This window comes from Onychostoma macrolepis, chromosome 21 (genome assembly GCF_012432095.1).
Source record: "Onychostoma macrolepis isolate SWU-2019 chromosome 21, ASM1243209v1, whole genome shotgun sequence".
Lineage (NCBI taxonomy): Eukaryota > Metazoa > Chordata > Actinopteri > Cypriniformes > Cyprinidae > Onychostoma > Onychostoma macrolepis.
Genome location: NC_081175.1, coordinates 20,493,661 through 20,505,464, shown reverse-complemented (window position 1 = coordinate 20,505,464; position 11,804 = coordinate 20,493,661). Strand labels below are relative to the sequence as shown.

At 37.8% G+C, this 11,804-nt stretch overlaps 1 protein-coding gene across 13 annotated transcripts in view; it reads right to left on the bottom strand.

Moving 5' to 3' along the window:
* ehmt1b (euchromatic histone-lysine N-methyltransferase 1b) overlaps positions 1-11,804 on the bottom strand; it is a 37,226-nt gene that overhangs the window by 1,733 nt on the left and 23,689 nt on the right. For 10 of the 13 annotated variants that reach the window (XM_058759196.1, XM_058759199.1, XM_058759200.1 and 7 more), the window contains exons 4-26: positions 11,606-11,768; positions 10,252-10,415; positions 9,863-10,024; positions 9,616-9,690; positions 9,393-9,510; positions 9,140-9,277; positions 8,335-8,480; positions 7,689-7,832; positions 7,285-7,511; positions 6,984-7,178; positions 6,810-6,892; positions 6,467-6,573; positions 6,113-6,235; positions 5,875-5,976; positions 5,059-5,163; positions 4,719-4,873; positions 3,333-3,500; positions 3,074-3,218; positions 2,808-2,885; positions 2,077-2,192; positions 1,293-1,379; positions 1,044-1,122; positions 17-192 (exon numbers count right to left, since the gene is read on the bottom strand). In XM_058759196.1, coding sequence (XP_058615179.1) covers positions 17-192; positions 1,044-1,122; positions 1,293-1,379; positions 2,077-2,192; positions 2,808-2,885; positions 3,074-3,218; positions 3,333-3,500; positions 4,719-4,873; positions 5,059-5,163; positions 5,875-5,976; positions 6,113-6,235; positions 6,467-6,573; positions 6,810-6,892; positions 6,984-7,178; positions 7,285-7,511; positions 7,689-7,832; positions 8,335-8,480; positions 9,140-9,277; positions 9,393-9,510; positions 9,616-9,690; positions 9,863-10,024; positions 10,252-10,415; positions 11,606-11,768 — 3,056 coding nt within the window. The remainder of the gene's footprint in view (positions 1-16; positions 193-1,043; positions 1,123-1,292; positions 1,380-2,076; positions 2,193-2,807; positions 2,886-3,073; positions 3,219-3,332; positions 3,501-4,718; positions 4,874-5,058; positions 5,164-5,874; positions 5,977-6,112; positions 6,236-6,466; positions 6,574-6,809; positions 6,893-6,983; positions 7,179-7,284; positions 7,512-7,688; positions 7,833-8,334; positions 8,481-9,139; positions 9,278-9,392; positions 9,511-9,615; positions 9,691-9,862; positions 10,025-10,251; positions 10,416-11,605; positions 11,769-11,804) is intronic. The other 3 variants (XM_058759193.1, XM_058759194.1, XM_058759204.1) reach the window with 3 other exon arrangements.

Below are 11,804 nucleotides of genomic sequence, written 5' to 3'. Positions count from 1 at the left end.
ATAAAGTGAATCAGACCCAAGTTCGTCTCCGGCACTGATGTTCTTGCAGGCGAAGAACGCGATGTGAGGAAATCTGAGGTCCTGGTGAGAGGTGAACACTCGACAGGGGAACAGATTCGGCTCACAGTGATGGTTTATGAAGCGGCTGATGTTGCCGTAGAAACGTGCATCAACGCAGTACATATCACCCACCTGCAACAGCAGCGACAGAAAATAAATTGAGGTGTTTGTAGAGTGTTGTCAGACTGAAGAGAATGGGATATGAGATTTATTCAGCAGTGATCAACAATAAAAATGTAAAGAAAAACAATGATATATAATATTTTTGGTAAAATTGTAATTTATTCCTGTAATGGTAAAGCTGAATTTTTAGCAGCCAGTCTCCAGTGTTACATGATCAGTCCCTTATCAATTTAATGCATCCATTTGGAATTTAAGTAATTAATATCAAATGTCATTTAATAATAAGTATATATATATATATATATATATATATATATATATATATATATATATATATATATATATATATATATATATATATATATATATATATATATATACACTACCTGGTACACTACCAGTCAAAAGTTTTTGAACAGTAAGATTTTTAAAAAATAATGATCTTCTGCTCACCAAGCCTGCATTTATTTGATCCAAAATACAGCAAAAGCGGTAATATTGTGAAATCTATTTGAATATATTTTAAAATGTAATTTATTCCTGTGATCAAAGCTAAATTTTCAGCATTATTTCTCCAGTCTTCAGTGTCACATGATCCTTCAGAAATCAGAATAAGCACTGCAGCCCAGATTTTATGCCAAGAGTCCAACATCTGTCTTTGCAAGACTATTGAAGACCTACAATACAATTGCCAAAAGTATCATGGTACAGCCAAATAAATCATTATTCTGTGCTGACAAGGGTCATCTAAAGGATATAGGTGAAATTTGCTTGCGGGCATGCAGATAATCCACTACTGACGGGAGCAGACAGGAGAGGTAATGTGATTTTGAAGGGGAGTCATTCTAAGATGGCGATACCTTACTGTCCAGACTGAAAAGATAGGAGTCATTCTCTCTGACATCTGCTTCGGAGTCAGAGATGATCTCACCCACGTATCTGTCGGAAGGAAATGAGACATTAGGGTACAAACACACTAAGCACACAATCATATCCATACGTACACACCTAAACAAACATCTGCACAGACACACACACACAGTTAGACTGAAACAGGAAGATATAACACAGGCCTCAATGAGCTTTAGAAATATCATAAAGAAACTCACTCGCAAACAAACGTTCCTTGCGGGATATCCTGTAACGTCTTGACACCCCATCCCATCGTCTGCGTCCTGAACAACTGCAGTCTTACCCTAAGAAATAATTTAAGAGGATACCACTCAATCCAGATCATATACTACAATAGAACAAGTATATGTGAATACTAAATAGTTGGTTGGGGTGATTAATTCACTGATTTTTAAATTATGCATTATTTTCGGAGCGCACAAGTCCTGTTTTCAAATATTACTAGTTTTTAGTAAAATATTACAGAATATTTTGTAAAATAAACTTCCGTATTATATGCATATATATATATATATATATATATATATATATATATATATATATATATATATATATATATATATATATATATATATATATATATATATATATATATACACACACACACACGACAGATATAGCATATATTGCTATCAGTCACCCTGTTCTCTAGATAAGGAGTTTTTGAACTGAAGTCTGAAAAGGTACATGAAAATATGAGTAGGAAAAAAAATAATATTTTATGATAACAAACTTTAAATACACAAAAATGAAAATCATGAGATCAACTGCAGTTATTTTATCGACACATCTTGCTTTAAATAAAAAAAAAATTTAAAAAATCAACTACACAAATCGGCATATTTGGGGAGGGGGGGGAAAGAGAAAAACCTATGCCCGCCACAATGACAAAGTCATGTGTTAATATTTTTTAATCTGACAGCTGTTGAAAAACACGGTGAGGGGGTTTAATCATCCAGAATGCACTTGGAAGTGAGGTACCTCAGTCCGTTCTGTACCACACGGTTTTTGCAGCTTCTCCAGCAGGAGCAGGCATGGTTGCACTCAAATATAAGAGGTGGCTCCTCATTGCAGAACTCAGGCAGCAGACGGCTCTCCTGATGCCACAAACACAAAGCATTTGAACTCTAATACTAAAAAGCACATTGCAACAAAATTTTAATCTTTTAAATAAAAAAAGTCAGTATTGCTCTGCATTCATAAGTTGCCACCAAGACGCTAGATTATTTTGAGTGGTTTTCAGGGCATTGTTATGCAGTTTCTAGTGTGTTCTGGGTGGTTTCTACATAGCTACTTATACTGGCCTAAAACAAAAGAGCCTTTATGATTATTGTTCATAGATAATGCTTATGTCGCCTATTATTTATCTGTTTTATTGCTTAGACAAAGACATCAATATTATGGTAAGGTAGTTTAATATTTAAAATACAGTTAACAAACACCTGCCTCTAAGCGTGGGCTTTAGTAATAGGGATATCTGATTTAGCGTCACTAATAATTTTGCCTAGACCATCTCACGCTGTCTTGTATTTAGCTAGTTCCACCTCTAGGTGGAGATGTTTGCCAAGTCAAATGATATTAACAACAGGTTAGAGCTAGTAACTCATGTAACTGTGCTTCAGAACTACCAGAATATTCAGAATTTACACATATAACATCCCAAACAGATTAGTTATCAGATTCTAAGGATAAGTGCTCAGAAATGGACTTACTTTATCATACCAGCAGCGCAGGCTGAGTTGGCCACACATGCAGCTAGCTGAGGAGCAATCGTCTTTACAGACGCAGTACTATGGAATGAAATAACACCATTATACATCTTCTTCCTTAGTTTAGAGGTATGTTACTTATTTAAAGTTTTGTTTTAGCTAACCAGCCAACTCACATTTGTCTACAGTGCCAAAACGATTAATCGTTGTCCTTTTATCAATGAGATTTGAAAAGTGTTACAATAAAAATAATACTTCAGCTTGGTTACCTGCAAGTGGGTGATATTTTTGTCAATATTCATCGGGGACGTCACGCAGCTATCAGGGACATATTTGTAGTTGTCAGGACAGGGTTCGCTATCCACTGCATTCACACACGGGATGGGGACTTTCTCGTAGCCTCTGGCGATGTCCCTAAACACAATTACACAGTAATTTATAGATTAATTTAGGTCTTAGTTCTGGTGTAGATAAACAGTTCAATACTGTGATCTGGAGGACAGTGAGATATGAATTAAGTGGATCTACCTGCTGAGAAGCTTCTCTACTGGGTCAGTCTGGTTGCTGTTTGCTTCTCTCTGCTTTTTGCTGGCTTGAAGGGCGTTCCAAACCTTCGAGTTCTGGCTGCAGCACTCCATGGGTGTCTCTCCCTCTTTGTTCTTGAGGCTTATGTCAGCACCCCGCGACAGAAACAAGCTACAAGAGAGGCATTCTTGAAGGTTAGGACAAACAAACATTATTACTACTACTTAGGGGTAAGTGATATGACCAAAATCTTATATGACGATATGAGTAATTTTATTTCACGGTAACAATATATAGCACAATATAGTATATACATTTTCGCTTTAAATAAGGTCTCCATAAAATCAACATTTTTGATACCATAGAAATGTCATGATTCTTGTCACCAGCGTCAATATAACAGAAAAACTAATACTAGTCTAAATAAAAAAATAAATAAAATATAGAGCTCAGTGAAGACAAAACAGTGATTTAATAAGAATAAGAAACTTATTACAAGCATTAGGACAAAAAAAAAAAAACTACAATAGAATAATAAATACTACATACATTACATAAAGTAATAAAATGTATAAAAACACTGCATATTCTTCACTGTGTAGATTAAATATATATTTCTTCTTATTAAAGTCACAAGTGATTTAGTCAAAAGTACTGAAAGATTCGTTCTCTTTTGTTGTTTATTAACATGAATGACAGACAGTTGAAATATTAGACTGCTGTCACTTTAAGAGCTGCCCGGATCCAATATACTGTTACACATGTTTTCTCAGCTGTTTGCTTTCACTTAAGATCTAAATTACAGTTTACTGTGCCCACCCCTACTACTACTACTACTACTACTACTACTACTACTACAACATCAAAGTAAACTATACCATTTTCCAAAAAAAAAAAAAAAAATGTTTTTTTGTCTTAGACACATTTTCATCCTCAGTTTAAAGGTTTTGTTTTGATTCAGGAGGTGGGCCTGAAACAAACCAAGGATGAAAACTATATTTGTAATCCTTCTCCTGTTGCAATATTACATTCAGGACTCCAACCAATCACTGTAACTGCCTGCCAACAGATCAATAATAAAATTTGTCCAGGAAATGATGAGAGCAAGCCTTTATTGCTAGCGTCCAGCGCCAATAAATCTAGATGACATTGATCCAGTCTCCAATAAAAAAATGCAGCTTTAAGCTGATTAGGATCTGCACAAGCACCTGATTAGACTGCAGTACATCGGATATGGGTGTAATCCTGCAGCACAGTTATCTTCTAGGAGGATGGCTCAGACGTCTCTAAGTTGTAAATAAGCCTAGCTCACTACAGACCTGTAAGATTGAAAGGAAGTTTCCCAATCAATCAGTCTGGATCAATAAAACCTTGCGGAGGTTTACTCACTTCACACAGTCGAGCCGGCTCTCCCGTGATGCTATATGCAATGGTGAGTCTCCGTGGACGTTGATGGCGTTGAGATCACACTTGGCATCCAGCAGGATCTCAGCTATCTCCACACAGCCAGAGAATGCCGCCCAGTGCAGACATATATTTTCTTCCTAGAATCAAAGTTGACAATTGTAATAGATCAAATACACTGCATTTTCAACAGTATAAGTCATCTAAACCTATGTGAGAACTGAAATTAGAACAGAGAGTAGACTACAAAATATTCTAAAACTGCAGAGGTAATTTTGATATATTAAACTGCAGTTTCCAGAATACAAAACACAGCACACCAGACCTTGTCTCGGACGTTGATATCAGCCCCTTTGGAGAGCAAGAGTTTTACTTGATCTACATGTTTGTATTCCGTGGCCCAAATCATGGCTGTCCAACCTCCATCATCCTGGAACAAGAAATGCAACTTTTTGACTCCAATGGCTCCTATTGTCCTATTGTAATAGTGAAGTTTGGAATAACTTGAACAATGTATATGCATAAAAAAAATGCCCATGGCGTTTTAAGATTTTATTAATTTGCATGGCTTTTCCAGGTCTAGAAACCACATAAAAATGTTTTTAAAAATATGCAAATTAAATGCAAATCATTTTTAAGTCATCATGAGGCCCTCTAGTTGAGAACTACTGGTATATACCTTAAATCATTAAATAATAATAATAATAATAATAATAATAATAATAATAACAACAACAATAATAATAATTATAATGCTGCTTTAAGGTTAAGATAAAACCTTTTAAATGGAAAAGTGAAAAGTTATTTTGTTATGGTTATTAAAAGCCAAAGAAAAAAATGCAATAAGATATTTTCTACTGTGGAATTTTTAAATGACCAAAAAAAGAAAAAAAAACCTAAACAAATTTTAAAAATTGGGAGTGCATCATTAACATGCCTTGTAATCTTTGAGAAACTCATTACAAGAATCAGTAGGAGTAGTTATCAGTAGGATGGAGGACTATTGGTGCAGTCGTTTTGTGAAATTCCTGAGATATATTTGGCAGAGTCTAATCACACAAATGGTGGAAATCCCCAAAAACACCATATCACATTCTCAAAATATTTTTACAAATGTTAACTGTAACAGAAGGTCCAAAACCTGGCAGTTAATATCTACAATTCCTGTAGACAGCAAATGTTGTACAATGCTGAAATGCCCAGTCTTAGCAGCAAGATGGAGACATGTTGAACCTTCAACATCCTGAAAAGAAAAGGAAACAGGATGTGATCAGTCTTCAAACAGAGTAAATATTCCTCAAAAAGCATTTGATTACATGAATGTTGAATGTTGTACTAAACAGACTTGCTTATCAACCCTCTTGCTCGCGGCTGCTGACCTTGTGAGAGACGATGGCTCCAGCCCTCAGAAGATAGCGTACTGTGTCAAGATGATCGTTCTCACAGGCCTCCATCAGGGGCGTCCGCTGGTCCTCATCACACATGTCAAGGTTTGCGCCAGCCTGAGGAATAAGATCACTGATTTTAATGACAACATCAAAGTCACTGAGGTTAAACTAGCCGTGACACATCTTGATAAGTCACAATTGTATATGTAAATGAGATCTGAGAACTATTACAGAGTTCTCTTTTGTGTTTCAAAGAAGAAATAAAGTCAAACAGGTTGATGAATTTTGATGAAAATGATGAATCTTTGGGTAAGTTAATACTAGTTGACTAGCATTTGCCCTCACCTGCACCAGCATATGGCAGACTTCCTGATGACCTGCTTCAGCTGCTACATGGAGCGGTGTGCGTTTGTTTTGGCTCTCCATTTTAAAGTTAGGGTCTATCCCATCCACTGAGAATGAGAAAAGAGGTTTCCAGCACAGAGCAGACAACCGTGAATAAGAATGAATGAATGAATGAATGAGGCATTTATATAGCGCTTTATTGTGTATTGCAATACACCCAAAGCGCTTTACAATCATGTGGGGGGTCTCTCCTCAACCACCACCAGTGTGCAGCATCCACTTGGATGATGCGACGGCAGCCACAGGACAACATATCACAAGACAACAACCTTATTCATCTTACCTAACATCAGTAGGACCTTCTGCAGCTCTCCTTGTTTGGCAGAAATATACAGCTGTTTTGGGTGAAACCGAAGCTTCTTGGGTCTTGGAGAAGAAATGAAGAGTTGATAATGATTGAACCCCATATTAGTATGGATAATAAGGCTAAATCAAAGGCCATAATTGGTTTTCTTACTTCTCTGCATCTAAAGCCAGCAGGACACTTTCCAGAGTTTCTTTAGGTGGTCCTAGTGGAAGTCCGGTTCCAAATCCAGCTCCAACAGGCCCAGTTTTCAAGCCCAAAGGGAACACAGATGTGTCCTGTGACTGTGCAAGTCTGGGCAAGGTGCTATCTGCTTTGCCCTCTCCAAGAACAGAGAGCCGAGTGGACCTTTAATGAACAACAAAACAATTAAAATCCAAAAGTTGGAGAAACAAACAAAACAAAATTCCAGAATGTTCTACCTAGGTACATAAATTAAACAGCTTGCACATACCCTCCAGTGGTGGTGTCCGCTTTGCCCTCTGAGGTGCTGGGTGTGCAAGGGCCGTGGGTGAGAGGCACAGTAGACGTCGTATCAGCCTTGGCAATGGTGACCTCTTTTGCCTTGCTGACCTCCTCTCCGCAGTGTGGACAAAAGCTCTGACCGTTGAGCACCGAGGCACAGGCTCGATGGAACCGGTGGGAGATGTTCACTTCTGGCTGACACTCCATGAAGACACCCTACACGATGGCCACATGAAATACCTTTGAGTGTTTTGCGCATATGTGGCTGAAGTAAAAACTCTGGAGCTTTTCAGACACATGCACTCAGTCAAGAATTTCTTGGCCATTGGCTTGTCATGCTGAAACCCAATCAAAGACCTAAAAACGTTCGCTTGGGTAAAGCCAAAGACTCACGGCTCTGCAAAAGAAGCCACAGCCTGGGCAGCACTGATGTTTGACCATGCCCGTGCGATGGTCCTCACATAGAACCAGCAGTTGGACAGAGTTTGAAGGCCTCATCATCTCGTGCTTCAGCACTGCACTCTGACAACGGCTCAGCTACCCCCAGAACAACAGGGAACCAATTAGAATAGAGTTCAGAACCTCGACTTTTAAAAAGAGTAAAAAAAAAACGTGTATTGAAGCATGAAACAAGACAAGATGAAGAAACAAAAAAGAAGATGCCAAGTATTCAGCGGTTAGATGAATCCTAAGACCTTCTGACCGGAACCAAATTATTCACCTCATTTCATTTAAAAAACTGGTACCCATATTCAGATGGTTTATGGCAGGTGTTCTTAACTCTGGCCTTCAAGGTCCAGTTTTCTGCAGAGTTTAGCTCAAACCACAATTAAACACTCTTGAACAAGCTAATAAAAATCTTCAGGATTACTAGAAAGGCAGGTGAGCTGGATCAGAAAGTGAGGACCTCGAGATCTCAAAGAAATCAAGGGCCAGAGTTGAGTACCCATGGTATATAGCGAGATAATGTACTCCTGAAAATGCAATCACTTTCACCATCATTGTTCTACATATTCACAAGGGTAACCAAGGGTCTTACCTGACCGTCAATGCTCTCAGTCGCCATACACTTCCTGTCCGCAAGTGTGAGAATTTCACGGCTCTTGGGCATCTCCATTCGACAGCTGCAAAGGGGCAGTTCCTGCACCATGTCAGCGTCTGTGCTCTCCACTGACCCTGAAACAGCTGAGAAACACCATCTGTAAGACTCTAATAATCATGAAAGAGCTGAAAGACCATCATTTTGGAAACACAGATGGCTGGAAATCAATGTTACTTCATAATGAGATGTATATCAATGATAAACACTGCACAGATATCACAAACTGCTTCAGGATTACTCTTCAATAGACACATGACCACCAGGGGGCACCATATCAGTTGAGTCTTGATGACTCATTTTATCCAAGATGGAGGCCACCACAAAGGCCTTGCAATAATCAAGCTCTGAACTTTACACAAATGCATCTTTCAAGTTGCTGAGCTCGAAACCAATCAAATCGAATGGTCTATGACACACATTTGTTTTGTAACCAGATAAAGCAGCCAGTTTCAATTAGCAAAAACTCTTGATTTGAAGAAATTAACAAATTGCAGCTTGAAAAGAAGACACATTTATATAGTATTTAACAAGAAACAGACTTCCCTTTGCATTTCCTCATACAGTCAAAAAGCAAACCATTGCACAATCATTCAATGCTTTCCCAAGTTAAATAGCAAAATATTCTTATTATAATTATATATATATATATATATATATATATATATATATATATATATATATATATATATATATATATATATATATATATCTTTAACCAATATGCTAAAGGATTTAATTTCACCTGTACTCTGAGATGTCAGTAAGGCTTCCTGTGCCGCTAGGTTGAGGGAGTCTAGCGGGACTTCTTTATACTCTTTCCTGTTGTCAGAAGGGGCTGATGGGGAGCTCTGGCTCTCAGATTGAGACTGGGACTCCATTCCTGGAGTTATGATGGAACAGACATAAAGAGATTTGGATATGAAACTCATTAACAGCAGAGTTGTTGCCCTACAGCAGACATTTGAGGAAAGCATGGATTTTAACTTTTACTGTACCTGAAAGTCCTTCTGTTTTCGCTTTCAATTTCCTCTTGCGTTTCCTTGATGGTCGGAGCCAGGCGTGGTCCCCCTTGACTTTCTTTTTCCATTTCTTTTTCAAACTGGACTCTGAACTCTGAGGAGGAGCTCAAAGCATTGGTCTCAAAGCATTTTATCTAAATGACTCTCGTTTATACTGCGTTTTCTGATACTCGACATTAGAGAATGTCTGGGGACTCACCAAGTCTGATTCATCCCCTTCCTCTTCACCTTCGCCCTCTGGTGACTCCTCAGACTCCTGTTCTTCTTCAAGAGGCTTTTAAATGAAAAATGAACAGGGGAATGTAATGTGTAGACGTTACTCTACTTGTTCACAGGTTCAGTGAACAACGCGTTTGGCCAAAACAAAATCCAGGAACTAACTGACAAGATGGAAGAAAAGAATGGACGAGACCATTTTTCCATTGGCTTTGTTGCTAAAATCCCACCTGAGAAACTGAAGCTATCTTGGGTCCCTCCTGAGAGGCTTTGGCTCCATCCTCTCTGACCAACTCCTCATCCTCCTCCGTGTCGTCTCCTTCCTCTGACTCTTCTTCATCAGACTCATTCTCCATTCTCTCGCCATTCACATGCACGGATTCCTTTGACAGCTGTGAAGCCAAGGAATAAAAAGGCTAGCATTAGATGTCAACATTCACATGCCTTGGCTTTAAGAAGTACAGAAAAAGTTAACCAATTAGCAATGCAAAAATATTAAGATAAGGTAATTTATGGTCAAAACTCAGTCTAAGCAACTACTCAAAGATTATTTTCACAACACAATATAAAAGGTGGTTTTTCACTCTTTAGGTGCAAATCTGGAGGTCCGATCGCTGACCTGAGGGTTGGGTGGAGACTGGGACATTCGCTGAAACATCTCCAGAACTGTGCGTTGTTTCAAGACTTTATTTTTCTTCTTGGGCACAAGACTATAAGTTCCCATCTTTCTTTTCTTCTTCCTTGACACGGCTGCTACTGAGGGAGAGACAGGTCTGGGTTCAACTGTCAATGCATAAAGAGAGAATTCTGGTATACAGGCCTGTTTTCAAGCAATTGTTTCTTTGTAAAAGCAATGTGATCACTTTATGAAAAACTGTAAGACATAGGTCAAATTATCTGTATTTCAATTTGAACTTGAACCAGTGTTTGACAAAGTTAATATAACTGATGAACATGTTGCTGCCAATTTGTCCATCAAAAGTTCTTCAACAAACACAATATGAAAGCTAATTACAATTTTACCAGACATTTCCATTTGTCCACTATTTTCAGGCAGAAATAAAAGTTGAGACAGTTGCTGAGTTAAGTTTACAAAAATATTTTGTAAATGTAATAATCTGGCAGTGCCTAAAATACATACATACAGTGGTGGCCAAAATTATTAGAACACCTGACAGATCTGAGCTGAGATATTGAGCTTTTTTGCCTCCAAAACATGATTTAATTTCATAATGTTCATGAAACATGCAGATGGTTGCTCTGAGCACAACAAATATCAGATGAAGTGAGTCGTACTGTTTTTATCCACTATTAACTTTAATATTTGGTATGTCCACCTTTTGCAGCAATTACAGCAGCACATCTCTTTGGCATAGTGTCAATGTATTTCCTGAGAACTTCAACACTAATGTTATCCCATGCCTTCTGCAACTTAAGCCAAAGAGTAAAGAGTAAAGCCTCGATGGGGTTGAGGTCCAGACTTTGAGGGGGCCAGTCCATCATTTTCAATGTTCCAGCAGATTCCTTCTGTCGCAGGTAGTTCCGGCAATAGTTTGTTTATGGGTATTGTCATGGCCAATTCAACAAATACAACTGAAACCTCTTAAATATGCCAAGTGTTATAATAATTTTGGCCACCACTGTATACTGCATACTACACTAAAACAAACAGTATACAGTGTACAATTTTATAACACTAAAACAAACAGTATGAAAATCACATTGACTTGCTAAAGATTAAATTAATTAATATTAAATTATAACATTAAGTGATTTAAAAATAATTTGTGGAAATTAGCACAATGAAGTATCCAACAACCAGTATAAATCAATCCAGAATAGACAATATTATTTTATCAGAATACAGATATATATAGATATATGTAAATATAATGTAAATGGAATACCACATCAAAACAGCTTTAGAGCAATCAGTTTTGTTGGACGGAAAGAAAGGTAATACACTGTATAACCTGTTTGTGGCTTGGCTGGTGTGGTGTTCAGTATAGATGTGGTGTCAGTTTGGCTTTGAGGTAGCTGATTCTGGATTGGAGATGGCTGAGGCTGCACTGTCTCTGGTTTGCCCAGACTGTCATCTTTCACCACGACTGGCTCCTTATTTTCCCTATTCAAAAGCTGAAGGAGGAACAGAAATGCGATTATATGTATCCA